The sequence below is a fragment of the Thalassophryne amazonica genome, chromosome 5, assembly GCF_902500255.1.
Source record: "Thalassophryne amazonica chromosome 5, fThaAma1.1, whole genome shotgun sequence".
Classification (NCBI taxonomy): Eukaryota; Metazoa; Chordata; class Actinopteri; order Batrachoidiformes; family Batrachoididae; genus Thalassophryne; species Thalassophryne amazonica.
The window spans coordinates 27782947-27800439 of record NC_047107.1 but is presented as its reverse complement, the minus strand read 5'-3'; the positions used below and the strand labels follow the sequence as shown (position 1 = coordinate 27800439).

At 39.0% G+C, this 17493-nt stretch overlaps 1 protein-coding gene across 1 annotated transcript in view; it reads right to left on the bottom strand.

Moving 5' to 3' along the window:
* Window positions 1-4383: 4383 nt before the first annotated feature.
* The window catches only part of chmp7 (charged multivesicular body protein 7), a 23561-nt gene continuing 10451 nt past the window's right edge, over window positions 4384-17493 (bottom strand). Inside the window, exons 2-10 of the mRNA XM_034169858.1 lie at window positions 13844-14015; window positions 11652-11837; window positions 11420-11553; window positions 9036-9084; window positions 8801-8920; window positions 6331-6429; window positions 6186-6243; window positions 5845-6078; window positions 4384-5757 (exon numbers count right to left, since the gene is read on the bottom strand). Of these exons, the coding sequence (XP_034025749.1) occupies window positions 5702-5757; window positions 5845-6078; window positions 6186-6243; window positions 6331-6429; window positions 8801-8920; window positions 9036-9084; window positions 11420-11553; window positions 11652-11837; window positions 13844-14015 (1108 nt within the window). The 3' untranslated portion in view covers window positions 4384-5701. The remainder of the gene's footprint in view (window positions 5758-5844; window positions 6079-6185; window positions 6244-6330; window positions 6430-8800; window positions 8921-9035; window positions 9085-11419; window positions 11554-11651; window positions 11838-13843; window positions 14016-17493) is intronic.

Genomic DNA, 17493 nt, shown 5'->3' with positions numbered 1-17493 from the left:
GGCAAATGCCAGCTCTCCCTAGTTTGTCCATGACTTATACATGCACACACGCAGAGATTTTTGTCTTTTCTGCATTTGTTGCAAGCAGATGCTTTTATTTTTACACACCCACAAACAGAGATGGTAGCAGAAGACATCAAACACACTACACTTCTCGCTCATGGTAACGGCAACATGACACTTAACTAAACCAACTGAACTACAAAAACACAAATTAATAACAACACTATGTCTATTGTTCACTGTTGTTAACAATATGGCTAGTTTCTCCTAAAATATTAGTCTTATCAACTTTCTCTTTCTGCAGTGTTCATCCTTGACCCAAAATACATAAGCATAATAAACGGCAAATGTCAGCTCGCCCCAGAGAACTGTTATCAAAGCCATACACGCACATAGAGGCCACTTGGCTATTATAATATATTTAAATAATCCAGTTAGAAACATTTGCTCTTACTTGCTTTATTTTTTAATCTGCAGGTAATGCTAGAATATAAAGAATCCTTATGTCGGACAATGTGTCCTTCTAAATGTAAGGTGAGAAAAAAAAAATTTGACAAGAACTGCTGTTACGAGACTGTCTTAGAAACAGAGATTTCCACCCACCCTATTTCCGCTGGATCAATCACAGCTGCGCATTTGATGTGGGGTGGCTTTATACAGTCAGTTCCGTAAATAGTTGGACAGTGTCACAATTTCTGTAGTTTGGGTTCTGCACTCTTTAAAAAAAAAAAAAAAAAAAAAAAAAGCTATATTTATATTAACATAATCTAATTAAGTCAACCAGTACCACAAAACTTTGTTTAAATTGGAACCATAACATATAATTAATTGTAACAATTTGCTTTTCCCATTTGAACAACCAAAGTTTTTGGTTTAGTTTGATATATGTATGTTAAGCAAAGATATTTCATTTTTAGAGTGTGTCCAACCCCACAACAGAGTTGAAATGAAAGTCAAGATGTGCTTGTACTGTTGACATTCAGTTTTAATTCAAGGGGTTTAAGAAACAATATGCATTTACCATTTAGAAATTACAGTCATTTATATACAGACCCTATATTTTCAGAGCCCACAAGTAATTGGGCAAAGTAAATAGAAGGATTCGTTTTAAAACAAATTATCACTTTTACAGCCAGTTTTATTTTAACAAGTCAGTAGATGGATACGTGAAGATTTCAAGTCACTGAATATGTCTGGGACTAAAGTCAGTAGATGGATACGTGAAGATTTCCAGTCACTGAATATGTCTGGGACTATATTTCCATCAATCATGATGAAACAGAAAACAGTATAAGACTGTATGGTAAATCTGTCTAGAACAGGCAGTACACAAACACTGTGTAAGAAGGAGACCAGTGAGGGAAGCCACCAAGACAACTGTGAATTTGAAACTTTATTTCACTTCTCAAATATCAGTGTGTTTGTCTGCTATATGATATATTTAACTGAAATTTCTGATCAAAAACAACCAATGATTTATAAAGGAAAATCATGGAAATCATAGAGGTGCCCAAACATTTACATACAACTGTATATATAGAAACTCCCAACTGTTTTTTCCACGTGATTACAGAATTTACCAGATGCATTTGAATGCATCATCAATGGCACATACCTGTGATCAGCGTAGCTATAGTTTTTAATTTAGTAGCCACAATGCTCTTATTAACATTGTTACGTTACAGGTTGCAGAATAATTAAATGAAATGTTACTGGAAATGGAAGTAGTTCTTTAAATCTATGGTGGTCATGTGGCTCTAGATTGGGTAGTGTTGATAAAATAGGTAGCTGATTTTTTTTTAAGGGTGGTAATAAATTGTTCAGTTTCTATAATGAGTTGTAATGGCGTGTGAGTCCAGAATGTTTTTAGAACCTTGGACCTCAACAGTTTTTAGAAGAACTCAACTCTTATTTCCTGTTGTAATTTTTTAAATGTTAATTTACTGTCTTAATATATTTATGAATTGTTTAGATTCTTATCATATACACACACAATTATTATTATCATTATTATTTTGTTACTATTTCTATTTTGTCATTCGATTTATAAATGGACCACAATGGAAATAAGTGTTTTCACTTTCTTGTGTCATCCATGTATTTTTTAAGGTATTTACTTTGAACTTAATAAATACAATCACGTACCCACGCTTTTACTATATAGATGATTTACCACCCCCTGGTGCAGTGGTGTGAGAGTCTAAAATGTAATTATCAACATTGTTCAGTATTGTTAGCTAGTAGTTTTTCCAAAAATATTAGTCCTGTCAATGTTCCATTTTGGCGGTGTTTGTTCTTGACCCAAAATACATAAGCATACCAAACGGCAAATGCCAGCTCTCCCCAGTTTGTCCATGACTTATACATGCACACACGCAGAGATTTTTGTCTTTTCTGCATTTGTTGCAAGCAGATGCTTCTATTTTTACACACCCACAAACAGAGATGGTAGCAGAAGACATCAAACGCACTACACTTCTTGCTCATGGTAATGGCAACATGACACTTAACTAAACCAACTGAACTACAAAAACACAAATTAGTAACACTACAACACTATGTCTGTTGTTCACTGTTGTTAACAATATGGCTAGTTTCTCCTAAAATATTAGTCTTATCAACTTTCTCTTTCTGCAGTGTTCATCCTTGACCCAAAATACATAAGCATAATAAACAGCAAATGTCAGCTCACCCCAGAGAACTGTTATCAAAGCCATACACGCACATAGAGGCCACTTGGCTATTACAATATATTTAAATAATCCAGTTAGAAACATTTGTTCTTACTTGCTTTATTTTTTAACCTGCAGGTAATGTTAGAATACAAAGAATCCTTATGTCAGACAATGTGTCCTTTTAAATGTAAGGTGAGAAAAAAAATATTTGACAAGAACTGCTGTTACGAGACTGTCTTGGAAACAGAGATTTCCACCCAGCCTATTTCCGCTGGATCAATCACAGCTGCGCATTTGATGTGGGGTGGCTTTATACAGTCAGTTCCGTAAATAGTTGGACAGTGTCACAATTTCTGTAGTTTGGGTTCTGCACTCTTTTAAAAAAAAAAAAAAGAAAAAAAAAAGCTATATTTATGTGGGGTGACTGTATACAGTCAGTTCCGTAAATAGTTGGACAGTGTCACAATTTCTGTAGTTTGGGTTCTGCACTCTTTAAAAAAAAAAAGAAAAGAAAAAAAAAAGAAGCTATATTTATGTTAACGTAATCTAATTAAGTCAACCAGTACCACAAAACTTTGTTTAAATTGGAACCATAACATATAATTAATTGTAACAATTTGCTTTTTCCATTTGAACAACCAAGGTTTTTGGTTTAGTTTGATATATGTATGTTAAGTAAAGATATTTCATTTTTAGAGTGTGTCCAACCCCACAACAGAGTTGAAATGAAAGTCAAGATGTGCTTGTACTGTTGACATTCAGTTTTAATTCAAGGGGTTTAAGAAACAATATGCATTTACCATTTAGAAATTAGTCATTTATATACAGACCCTATATTTTCAGAGCCCACAAGTAATTGGGCAAAGTAAATAGAAGGATTCGTTTTAAAACAAATTATCACTTTTACAGCCAGTTTTATTTTAACAAGTCAGTAGATGGATATGTGAAGATTTCAAGTCACTGAATATGTCTGGGACTACATTTCCATCAGTCATGATGAAACAGAAAACAGTATAAGACTGTATGGTAAATCTGTTTAGAACAGGCAGTACACAAACACTGTGTAAGAAGGAGACCAGTGAGGGAAGCCACCAAGACAACTGTGAATTTGAAACTTTATTTCACTTCTCAAATATCAGTGTGTTTGTCTGTTATATGATATATTTAACTGAAATTGCTGATCCAAAACAACCAATGATTTATAAAGGAAAATCGTGGAAATCATAGGGGTGCCCAAACATTTACATACAACTGTATATATAGAAACTCCCCACAACTGTTTTTTCCACGATTACAGAATTTACCAGATGCATTTGAATGCATCATCAATGGCACATACCTGTGATCAGTGTAGCTATAGTTTTTAATTTAGTAGCCACAATGCTCTTATTAACATTGTTATGTTACAGGTTGCAGAATAATTAAATGAAATGTTACTGGGAATAGAAGTAGTTCTTTAAATCTATGGTGGTCATGTGGCTTTGCCTCTGAAGTTTTTTTTTCATCTGTTCTGTGACTTTGCGACATAAATTCTTTTCATCTCTTCATTTTCATGTCACAAAAATGTGCCTGGGTAAAACGTCAGGTGGCTACAGTGGAGGTATGCTCTCTGAGTGCTCTCCTAGTTTGCTTAACTGTTTGTAGAAATGATAACAGAAAGTGGTGAAAGGGTTACAATGATATTGTGTGGCTGTATTGTCTTTGGGTAAACTAAGTGTTGAACGAGTTTTGGTGGTGATCTGAATCGACGTACCATTCCTGAGACTCACTGGATTCAGTTCATTCTGATGCTCGAATATCAAAGTGCTGATACTTGAAACCTTCTTGGGATAGCTAATCCATTACAGGAAATACTTCCACAGTTGTTTTTCTCTCGCAGGTGTGTCATTTTAATGTCATGTGTAATAAAAGGCACATATGGAATTATGTAGATTTATTTCTACACTGGCAGTGAGAGATGTAATGATGCAGCACAGGCTGCAGATGCAACTCTAACGAGCCTTTCACATCTTTAAACAACCATTTCAAACTGAGTTGTAACAGAGACTGCAGTCGAGCAATTTTCTCAAGTCTGCTCATATGATAACCATTTCAAAAAAAGTGCATGCAGTTGTGCAAAATAAGTTTATGCAAACTTAAATTTCGGTGCTCACATAATTTTATTATATTAATATCAACATTTTTAAGACTGTCATTGAAAAACCTGGTGCTCTCTGACAAGACCATTAGATGGTGCTATTTCTGCATGTAACACTCCAATGACACACACAATCTTGAACATTTTAATTTAAATGCCTGTGGTAATTTATGTAGACTTTGTACAAATAATATGTGTTTTGAACATCTCACTTGTCTTTGCAGTGGAAAATAAATATTCAAATATTATATCACCAGGTGTGTTTTTGTTGTCATTTGTTTGTCACCATCATAGTGTAGTGCAACAGGTTGGCATGTCTACCTCCCAATAAGAAAATTCATGGTTTGAGAATCCCATTCTCCTTGTACTACATCCAGAGTGGTGCAAGAAACAGTATTTAGCAAGGTACATAAATAAACAAACAAAAAGTGTGCCAAATCAACCTGTGAAACCAACCACATTGGTTGTGGTAACCCTGAACACAGGAGAAAATAAATTACTTAGTTATATATAAAACTTGAATTGTGGTTCACAATTTTTAAAAAATAAAACAGGGCAGGGATAACTTCTGTAATATTCTTCACTGATATTTGGTAGGGTGTGATCTTTGTGTCTGCTTTATAGATATATATATATATATTTTTTTTTTTACTTGTAACAATTCCCATCAAAGTAAATAGCACTAAAGAGTTTTACTGAAGTTTTTCTTTTATGTTTTGTCTGCTGAAATCATTATACCAAGGGTGAATATACACATTGTGATACACACATTGTATACTGATTACAAAAAAATATTCTTATTAATATGATTATGGTACCAACTGTGAAACCCAGCCCCCAAAACCAGTCTGTGGCGATACGTTGAGCTTCAGGTGTAGCAGGCACATTACTGTGCAGACTCTAATCTCTTGCTTGATGGCAATGATTGCTTCTGTGGAAATCCTGAACAGACATGACCAGAGGTTACATCAAACTGTTACACTTCAGTACTTTTAAAGAGCAAATAAATGGAAAAATCTGCACTCAAACCTGAATCTCTGAGAGCTAGATGTTTCAACTCTTCCTCCAGCTGCTCAGTGGACATAGTGAAGTGGCCTTGTGGGACAGCGGGCAGAGAACTGAGAAGGTCGTCGGCAGAGATATTCTGCCTAGATGGCGTTGGCAGAGGATATGATGGAACTTGGGGTAAAGGTGAGATGGGCTCTGGCTTTGGCTCTTCCAACAATGATTTTAGTTCTTCGTCCAACTCATCTAGGTATTCATCTTCAAAAACAACACCAATAACAACAAAAAGCAAATCAAATTCAAATCTCACTGAACTGAGAAATGAGTTTAAAGACAACCTGTATGGTAGAGAGAGAGAGGCATACCTGCACTGGACATGCCAGTAGCTATAGTTTGGCTCACCTCATCTTGAGTATCACACAACTGGTTACAAGAGAAAAAACAACACCTGTGTGAGATCGTGACAAAAAACAAAAAAAACATATTTCAGTGCCTTCAAATCAAAGCTACCTCCTGGATTTGATCCACAAGGTTCTCAGCACGCTCCACAGTCACATCCTTCAGAGAGAGTCGCAGTGCAGCCACTCCAGCCTGATATGTTTGTAAAACCTAGAAAAGTGGTTGTTGAACACACACACACACACACACACACACACACACACACACACGCACACACAAAAATGTCATGGTGCTACTGCTTTCAGTGACTTCTTTGACTTGAACCCAGAGCAGAATGTTTGCACCACATACACGTCTAACAGAAATACAAACAAGAATTTGGTGCATGTTTTAATTTATCTTGGATTTTCTGAAATCAACCCAGGGTCAAAAATATACATATTGTACACCTACTACTTGACTGAATGTCTCTATTATTATGCTACGCTATTATACTATGCTTCCTCTCCTTTTAATTCATATTATTAGCAACAGAACAGATCTTGGCCTCATTACATCTAAATTCTAGGTCTGTTAGTAAAGTACAGGGCTAGCTGCCAGCGACCACTTTAGTCATCCCTCTGCTTCTCGGTCGATCTTCTGCTGGCGAATCAATGCCTTTGGTGCAGTTATTTCCAGCCAACTAATTCTGCTCTTGTTCTCTCTGTCCGAGGCACTGACAACACCCATGATGTATGCGGGGGAGGGAGCGGGGTACGTCAGACTAATGTTACGCATGTCAGTAGGAGTATAAATTTGTTAAGAGGAGATTCTGATGTCTACTATTGAAGGTTGTGACTGCTAACTAACTGATACTAAACAGCAGGCTAATAGCACTGCAATGCTGATGAGATTACCGTTCTGACATTTTTATACATTTACAAATTAACAGCTATTTAGGGTTTCGTTATTTCATCTGTATTACTTTTCACTGGAGTTATTAAAACAATATTTCTGGCCTGGTAGCCAGCCAGGCCTACATTACAGTACTATAGTGGAAACAGTGAAGTGTTTTCTTTGTCCATGAAATCAGCCGTGAACTTGAGTCGAGGATGAAGGTATTGATTTTGGAGCAGGTACTTCTTTCTTGGACAGCACTCTCCGGGTCCTTGGCAATGTAAAACTTGCTGGACTATAAGCTTCCATTTCACAGCACGATTCTTGTGCCTGATTCAAAGTGCCTTGAGGCAGCTTTGTTGTGATTTTGTGATGCATAAAATGAAAATGAAATAGATTGAATTGTGCCTCTATGCTTCCTGGGTTGATCCTGACCATCTGAAACAAATTCCTGTCGGGTGAGGTATATACTTTTGGTCTTCTTCCAAACTAGGGAAAAGTGGCTACAGCTCCCAATAACTTGTACTTACATACAAAAGCTTGAAGTGATGATCGTGGAATCCACAGCTGTGTATAAATAACAGATATCACAGATTCAAAGACAAGAGGCCTTGGCAAATTAGAATTAACAAGGCATTCGGACAAATGCAGTGTCTTGTGGTTGCCAGCTAATTAATTAGCTTTGACTTTGCCTGACGTCATCAGTGCAGAGGATGGAGGGGGAAGGGTTCAGGAAGAGGGGCCAGCAGGAAAACAGTTTTGATACTGAAAATACAGCTAGTGTGGCCATCTAGCGGCAGATGAAAAAACAAAATAATTTAGGGCACTTGGTATATATATATATATATATATATATTTCATGTCTTATCGGTGAGCTGAACCCAAATAATTACTTTAAAGTGGCTTAAGCTAACAAAATTTGACTTTCACACAGTCAAAAATTAAGTATTTTCTGGATTTTGGACTATTGGTTGTTCAAAACAAATAGTTTCTAATTTGTTAGTCATATCTTTGGATTCTGTGAAATTGTGACATGCCCTTTTTCATGTTTCTGAAGTGCATTTAGTTCTTTGTTAGATTTACTGATAAAATAATAATTGGTGTTTGCTCTAGGGCAGCACTTTGGCTTAGTGGTTAGCACTGGTGCCTCATAGCAAGAAGGTCATGGGATCGATTCCCAACTGTGGCCTTTCTGTGTGGAGTTTGCATGTTCTCCCCGTGCTTGTGTGGGTTCCCTCCGGATGGTCCGTCTTCCTCCCACATCAAAAGACATGCAGGTTAGGTGGATTGGACACTTTAAATTGGCCGTAGGTGTGAATGTGTTTGTTTTTCTATATGTGGTCCTGTGACAGATGGGCGTCCTGTCCACGGTGTACCCCGCCTCGTGCCCTATGACTGTTGGGATAGGCTCCAGCTCCCTGAGACTCTTAATTGGAGTAAGCAGTTGAAGATGAGTGAGTTTGTGTCTGCTCCAGCTCTGATCAATTTAAGTAATTTCTTCTAGTTTCTGAGTTTTTGCTACAAAATTCAGCTAACTTGACAACACACTGCTGCACAATCACCACATTCCACACTTGAATTCTGTCTTGTAAAAAACAAAACAAAACACGCATTTAAGAAAAATAGGCTGTAGCAGTAGTTGTGCTTATGTTGTCTGAGTGCATACAAGGATACACAAAAGGTTAAACATTGTCTGGCTGATTACCATCTTGTCAGTCTGTGCATGGGCTATTCTGTCCAGGATTCCTCTAATGGTCTCCAGTTTGGCAAACAAGTTGTCCAGTCGCTTTTCCACCTTCTTGCTGCCTTTTAAACATCTCAGGGCCTGTGGACAGACATGGATTGTGCTTGCTGAATAACACAGTACATTGGTTGGTGGTTGTACATTATGAAATCTTAAGAAAAAAAATGGAATTTCAAAGATAAATGTTCAGAGCTACCTGTGTTTTCTTCCCTTTACGAAGCAGTTGTCTTGTTTCTTCTTTACACCTGCCAACACATGATGGAATTCAACCTCAGCAGTCATCACAAACATGTTTCTGACACCATGATTAGCAACAGTTTTTGACACACTTCCCTCAATCCTTTATCGCTACATCTCCCTCAATATGCTCCTCTCTTTCTCTACTGGCTGCCGGAATTGTCCGACGTAAGGTCACTGACACGGTGTGAGGATTATTGACTCCGATATGGATGCTTGTTATCAGGAGACAGGTGTGTCTCTGCTTGAAGAGGTCCTTCTCAACTATGTCTGTCTTTATTCTGAATTTCTACTATCTTTATGCTTCTCTGAGTGCAGCACTGCATGTCTCTACTTGGAGTTCTCCTCATCCTATAAAGAATTACAAAGGCAGAGAGCCAAATGTTGTCAATACACACTCCCACTGAACAACTTCTGGCAAGATTGTATTGAAGGACAGAAAAGTAATATAACTTCAGCTCTGAACAGACTGTAGACCGCAATTTTGCCATCTTGACGTGAAATCAACAAGGCTGGACTCAATATTCATCACTGCAACAGGCAGAGTCGAAAAAAAAAAAAACTTGACATCTCTCTGTGTCTCACAGTGCAGTGGCAATGTGAGTTTTACATATTTATGCTTTGTTTTTCTTTTAAAGTCTGTGGTCTGGCAGCAGCTAAAAACAGGACAGGACCTGCACCAAGTTAAAAAACAAAGAGCTAATGAATAACTTCTTACCTGTCAATCAGGTAGCACTTTCAACATAAGTAAATAAGCAATGTGTGTGTGGGTTGTCTTCCTGCTCACAGACTGTGACCATGTGTGACATGGGTGTAGGCAGTGGGGTGAGGGGTGGTAAGAGGCCCCCCAACACCCTTAGAGAGTAAATCTCCAGTTTTAAAGACACTTTGCACATACTACTACTACTACTATTTTGTGCTAAGTGGAAGTAAGGAACAATGTAAAAAAAAATCTGTTTACTTGACTTTGGAAAAACAAATGTAAGTGTAACTTTTATTAAATGTGATTTTTTTTTACCCACCCCATATTGCATGGCAGAGTTGTTAACTTGTGGAGCACGCACATGGACACATTTTTTAATGTGCTTGCAATATGTTTCTGTGCAAGTGCAACAAGTAGGAAAATACAAGAATCAGATTGGGACTCAATATTCAACATCAGAATAGGGCTTGTAGCTGCCACTGCCAGTTATTGATTACTAGTTGGGGTACCCAGCGTTGCCCGGGTTAACCTGTTTTAGACATAAGCCAAATGCCAATCATTTTAATCAAAACAATTGCCCAACATTTGTTTTTGTAATGCTGATGTCTTATAAATATAATAGTTAATGGGCTAAAGTTTGTCCAGAACTACTACTTGGTTAAAAGACAAACACATTTGAAGTCCTTCATGCAGACTTTGTCTTACAATCAAATTTATAACAAAATTACACACAAAAGGTAGGTAACAGTAAATGTAAATATCAATGAATCAAAACTGAGGTAGTGGTGTATTTCACTGTTTTTACATTGCAATTTTACAAACATAAAATGAATGTATTCAGACAGGAAGGCAAACTGGGTTGTACAGGACAGTCAGGTGTTTAACAGCTGAGAACATAAAGTAGCTGAAGAAAGGAATTAAATAAACAGAGATGGCCAACACATATACAGGGCTGGAAATTTGAATCTGCCTGGTCATACCCACAGCCAGCTATTTTGGGGGTAATTTTCAGTTCAACTTAAAAAAAAAATGGTACCAGTTTGTTCCCCATGTCACGAGGGTTCAGAATATATATAGATTTTAGGGCTACATATTATAGTTTGGGAGTTTATCGCACATGGTACAACACTGTATGGTCTTATATAAATGGCTATTTTGGGGGTAATTTTCAATTCAACTTAAAGAAATGTACCAGTTTGTTCCCCATGTCATGAGGATTCAGAATATATAGAATTTTTAGGGCTACATATTATAGTTTTTGGAGTTTATCCCGGAGAGACAGACAGATGTAGCCCTTTATGTATATAGATGGTGACCTTGTTTATGTCTCTGCCAGCTCTCTGCAGATGTTGGCTGCTGTTTACCACTGAGCTTTAAGATTTATAACTGGCTGTGAACTCTCACTCACCTCTGTACTCTGTATTCTCTGGTCAACTGGTCATCACTATCCATATGTAAACTTTTGCATTGGTACAATTTCATTTACAAATCAATCCTTGGACTGTTGCCCTCATGTATCTCCTCCTCCATGTCCAGCAGACAGTGTGGTCATAGCCTACGTTCCCAGGCCTTTGTTACTTTCAGTGTGCCTTCAGTACGTACAGAGTTTGGGAGAAAGTCATATCTTTACATTAACATACTTATCAGCTTCCACAGTTAGTGCTTCCACCCGCTCGCCAAGTAACCGCTCACTGCACTGCAACTGGTAGATGCCTACATCCATGTCATTGACAGGAGAGACGCGATCCTGACCGGGCTGAGCAAACTTAATCATCTGTAAAAACACAGGTCAAAGTTGTTAACTTGCATGACTCTGGATTACATATGTTCGCTGTAAATAAGTTGTGGTTTGTGGGGAGGTGATCGGTTTACCTTTTCACCTTCATGAAGTAGAACTGACACTTGTTTGTCTCTCTGCAGCTGCAGGAGAGCCATGCACAGGGTGCTTTCATCAGCACACACACCAGAGGAGAGGGCACAGAGGTCTTGGAACGAAAGGACAGAGCGGCCTGCAAATTCACTGCTCCGATACGCTTTCAGCAACTGTGCCGCTTTCTCCTGAAAAACAGAGAATGGCTGTACTCAGCAGGAGTCATTAGTCAACACAGTCTTCACTGTCCTATAAAGGTGAGCAAGGAAAATCAAGAATTAATGAATGAATTGTGTTTGTCATGAAAACAGGAAAAATGCCAAGCATTCTCTGGTTCCAGCTTCTTCAGCAGGTGTTTTTTGGCGTTTGTGTCATATGTATCACTATAAATGTGAAGTGTTAATGTTTTGGCTCTTGGTCAGACAAATCAGATGATAAAGCATTAACACGGGTTGTGGGAAATAACAATACAAGCAGAAAATTAGTTTGAGAAGAGAAGAAATCGAAAAAGCTAATTAGCTAACAGTAACTGCAATAAGTCATCTTTCAATATTGACCACCACAAAAGTGCATTATTATAAGAATCAATGCATCATGCACACATCTTCAACTGCTTATCCAGGGTCAGGTCATGGGTATCAATAATGAGTATAATATTACTTGCTGGACAAGGCAGAAGAAATTACTCATCTTCAACCACTTAGGGGCTGGAGCCTATCTCAGCAGTCATAGGGTGTGAGGTAGGGTACACCCTGGACAGGATGCCAGTCTGTCACAGGGTCACATATAGACAAACACATTCACACCCACACGCAGACCTACAGGTCAATTTAAAGTTTCCAGTCCTCCTAACCTGCATGTCTTCTGGATGTGGGAGGAAGCCGGAGCACTCGGAGGGAACCCATGCAAATACGAGGAGAACATGCAAACTCCACACAGAAAGGCAGGTTGGAATCGATCCCATGATGATCTTGCTGTGAGGCAACAGTGCTAACCACTTATCCACCATGCTGCCACAAAAGAAATCACTTAATATTATATTTTTGCATTACAAATTATTTGGCCAGTAGGTGTCAGTATTATGATGAGCTGCTGTGGTGGTGACCACTAACAGAGCAGCCAGAAGAAGGTTAGTATGACAAGTATTGAAGCTTTTAGTGAATGTGTGCACATGAGGTGATATAAAGCACTGCTTCATGACACACTTGGGCTCACTGCATGCACGCTTCAAACATTATACACATGCTGGTTCTCTGAAAAAGATAAAATAAGGTTTTAAGCCAAGGTGAATGTAAAATTATGGGTAAAAAGTATTTTCTTTCCTCTGGCAGCTGGAAGAGAGTATTTGTAACTGCAGCATAATTGTAGCTAAATTATGAAAATTATACTGTGGTACTTCTGAATTAAATCAGAATACGGACTCGTATGTTGATATGGTGCACGTTTTACATCAGGCATGCCTCCAAACATATATGGAGCACGGGTAGTGTTAAACTGGGATGCTTCTGTTTTGGAAGCAAGCGCAGTATCAACTTGTGCTACCGTGCAGCTGTTTTAACGAAAGTACAAAAATCAACACCTTGGTTTTTGAAAAGGTCAAGGGTGAATCAATCATGATTATTCAAAAAATATTAAATGCTATCATTTTCCAAGTCTCCAAAAGGGCATATCACGAGGACAAACTGATTCAATTTTGGTTTGACTGGTAGACTTTCATCTGCTTCATGCTACCGTATGCTGGGAAAGTACCAGCTCAATGGGCATTATGGCTTGTACTGGACTTGGTACTACTACATCAATCCAAAAAGTAAGTTTGATTTAACTAGTTAATATGCCATATACAGTATTTGTCTGGGACCTGCCAGATATGTCTGGGAGGGAATAATCTCACCACATGTATGATAGAAATTAGGAGCAGATGTGGTTGAAGTTACACTGAGTTTGTTGGTCGTTTTTATTTCTAAAGCCTCGGTCTGATAACCACCAAGGCCACCACAACATGTATGTAATTTGTAATGGCGTAAAACAGAAAAGTAAAAAATGATTACAGATGAGAAATCAAAATCAGTAAATGTGGCAATTTCACTTGATAATTTACTTAAATTATCAATAAAAAGAATGTAGTTCTTTTCTACTGACTGACAACTCAAAGCATTTTTCCCCAGTTGTTCATAGCAAACACTCCTCAACACACCTTAACCAATTCAAAGATGACAAAAGACTCCTGCAAAGGCACATGGTTGGCTTCCCAGAAGGTTGAGAAGGTCCACTTCAGAGGCTTCACCAACAACAGACCAACACCCCACGACAACCAGCCACAGTCCACACTGGCTGCAAACTCTGACTCCCTCTGTATTTTCCCACTTCTGTAGAAAACACACAATTTATTAAAACACATAAAAATGTAGCTGTGATGATATGAACATGAACACAAAGAAGCTCATATTTATGGGATTATACTTGTGCCAAAAGTTGAATCCCCTTTATCAAATTAAATAAAGATAGAAAATGAAAACAAGTTAGAACTGATAAACTACCTCAACAGGCAGTAGTGTAGAAGGACATTATAAGTTGCACTCCAGCTTTGTTCTGAGATGTTTGTAAGTGCCATAGCAACAACACCATGATTGCCTATTAATTAGGTCACATTATAACTGAAGGGCAAATCATATTTTCGGCCCACAACATTCTGACACTAGCTACAAGTGACTCCAAGGCACCAGTTTGGCCCAGGTCATCCAGTGCAGAACTGTACCCAGAGCTGAGAGAGGGATTTGCCGGATCAAGTTTCTTGTTATTAGCGTTACCATTGTTCCATTTCCTCCAGGTCTCTCTCATTCCCTGTCTGTCTGTGTAACTAACACCGCGGGATTTATCTTCCACCTGACATAAAGCAGTATACAGTACAGCGCTAATTTCATTGCTAGTTTCCACCAAGCGGCAACACTCGAGCCTGTATTTTTGCTCTAAATCGGAAGTTATTTTTCTTGTAGTTCCTTGACAGGTCGCTTGAGGCTTGCTTCAAGAACAGAGCCCTTTCCCATAGACTCCATGTTAAAATGTCTAATATTACAGCAGAAATACACGTTACAGCCTGGCACAAAAACGATTTCAGTCTCTGTAGATAGTTTCTGCCTCCACAACAACTGTACGGGGTGATTTTTTTCTAACTTCTTAGTTTAAGATGTTTTAAGCTATAAAGTTCTGTATAATTGTGAGTGTGCTGTTTCTGAGTGGCAGCTGCTGAGTTCAGCAATTCCTCCTCCTCCCATTGCTTCAGACGGTAAACTCAAGAAGTCTGCTGGCAGCAGCCACTCGCTAATGTGTTGTTGCTGTGTGTGTCTGTTTGGAGTATTTTATTACAAACACCTGTACTTGTGGTTGTTTAACATCTCCAGGAAACTCCTGAGGATGTTCTACCAGTCGGTAGTAGCCAGCGTCCCTTTTTACACCGTGGTGTGCTGGGGGCAGCACATCCAAGAAGTAAAAACATCCAGGCTGGACAAACTGATCAGGCAGGCTGGCTCTGTGGTTGGCATGAAGCTGGACTCTCTGGTGACGGTGGCAGAGACAAACTGCTGGACACTATGGATGATGCCAGTCACCCTCTGCACACAGTCATCAGCAACCAGAGGAGCCTCTTCAGTCACAGACTGCTCCTTCCTCAAGTGCAGGACCAACAGACTGAAAAACTCCTTTGTCCCTCAGACCATCAGACTGTACAACTCCTCACTCGGGGGGAAGAGGAGTAACACTGTGTGTATATTATATACGAGGTCTGTCAATAAAGTATAGGTCCTTTTTATTTTTTTCAAAAACTATATGGATTTCATTCATATGTTTTTACGTCAGACATGCTTGAACCCTCGTGCGCATGCGTGAGTTTTTCCACGCCTGTCGGTGACGTCATTTGCCTGTGAGCACTCCTTGTGGGAGGAGTCGTCCAGCCCCTCGTCGGAATTCCTTTGTCTGAGAAGTTGCTGAGAGACTGGCGCTTTGTTTGATCAAAATTTTTTCTAAACCTGTGAGACACATCGAAGTGGACACGGTTCGAAAAATTAAGCTGGTTTTCAGTGAAAATTTTATCGGCTGATGAGAGATTTTGAGGTGATACAGTCGCTTTAAGGACTTCCCACGGTGCGAGACGTCGCTCAGCGCTCTCAGCCGCCGTCGTCAGCCTGTTCAAGCTGAAAACCTCCACATTCAGGCTCTATTGATCCAGGACGTCGTGAGAGAACAGAGAAGTTTCAGAAGAAGTCGGTTTCAGCATTTTATCCGGATATTCCACTGTTAAAGGAGATTTTTTGAAAGAAAGACGTGCGGACGGGTCCGCGTGTCGGCTCGCAGCCGCCGCGACGCTCCGCCACAGGAAAAAACACCTCTGTTGGAGCCTTAAGGACAAGTTGGAACATGTCCTGCTGTTAAACAATTTCTCATATACTCACTCCACTGAAAGGCATCAAAAGCCGCCTGGATTTTACAAATGGTTATCAACACGTCTTTCATTAAAAAAATCTCTAACAGTGGAATATCCGGATAAAATGCTGAAACCGACTTCTTCTGAACGTGTCTGTTCTCTCACGACGTCCTGGATCAATAGAGCCTGAAATGTGGAGGTTTCAGCTTGAACAGGCTGACGACGGCGGCTGAGAGCGCTGAGGCGACGTCTCGCACCGTGGGAAGTCCTTAAAGCGACAGTATCACCTCAAAATCTCTCATCAGCCGTTAAAATTTTCACTGAAAGCCAGCTTAATTTTTCGAACCGGTCCACTTCGATGTGTCTCACAGGTTTAGAAAAAATTTTGATCAAACAACGCGCCAGTCTCTCAGCAACTTCTCAGACAAAGGAATTCCGACGAGGGGCTGGACGACTCCTCCCACAAGGAGTGCTCACAGGCGAATGACGTCACCGACAGGCGTGGAAAAACTCACGCATGCGCACGAGGGTTCAAGCATGTCTGACGTAAAAACATATGAATGAAATCCATATAGTTTTTGAAAAAAATAAAAAGGACCTATACTTTATTGACAGCCCTCGTATATATATACACCGCACAGACTACTATAAGCGGAAGTGGGGTGGCAAGTGCCAGTTTCCGTGGGAGGCCGGGGAGTTACCTGGGTCCATGTTTCGTGCTGATGCAATGAATTGTTTGGTGAGTTTTTATTGTTTTATGGTCTAAATTATTAGCGCAGAAGTAAATCTTTTTATTGTTTTATGGCAGGGTTGCATTTAATTCGACGCTTCATGTTGGCTGAACAACAGATGCAGTGAGAAGTGACGTGTGTGTGTGTGGGGGGGGGGGAATTCGATGCACAGGTACATCTGTTTTACTACATCAGTTTTATTAAAGTAGTTGGGATTTAAATATTGATTTTTGTCTTGTTTTTTTCTTTTACAGTGATACACTGTCTTCTGCTGTCATTATAGTTGTGTTTTATTTTCTCCTAGTTAGTCCCTCTAAAGTTTAGCCTGTTGATGTATGAATTAGTGGTTGTAAGGACAGAATAACTACTTTATTTTTTGTTTTTATTGTTTGGTCACTTCCCTAAACCTGCACTGCTGAGGTAAACTTTTTGTCTCCCAATCCTCTGAAGTGCTGTGATGTAACGTGGTGCACTGGTCCATCTGCGGTTGCCGTGGTTGACACTGATGTGTTTGTGATTGGGTTGTTCACAAAGTGTCCTCAGGGTGGCGCAGCTGAAGCAGGAATGTGATCTATTTACTTTGAGCGCAAATAAATAATATAAACTATACTATTGACTGTCTGCGTATTTACAACCTGGTAACATATATACACACACACACACATATATACACACACACACACACATATATACACA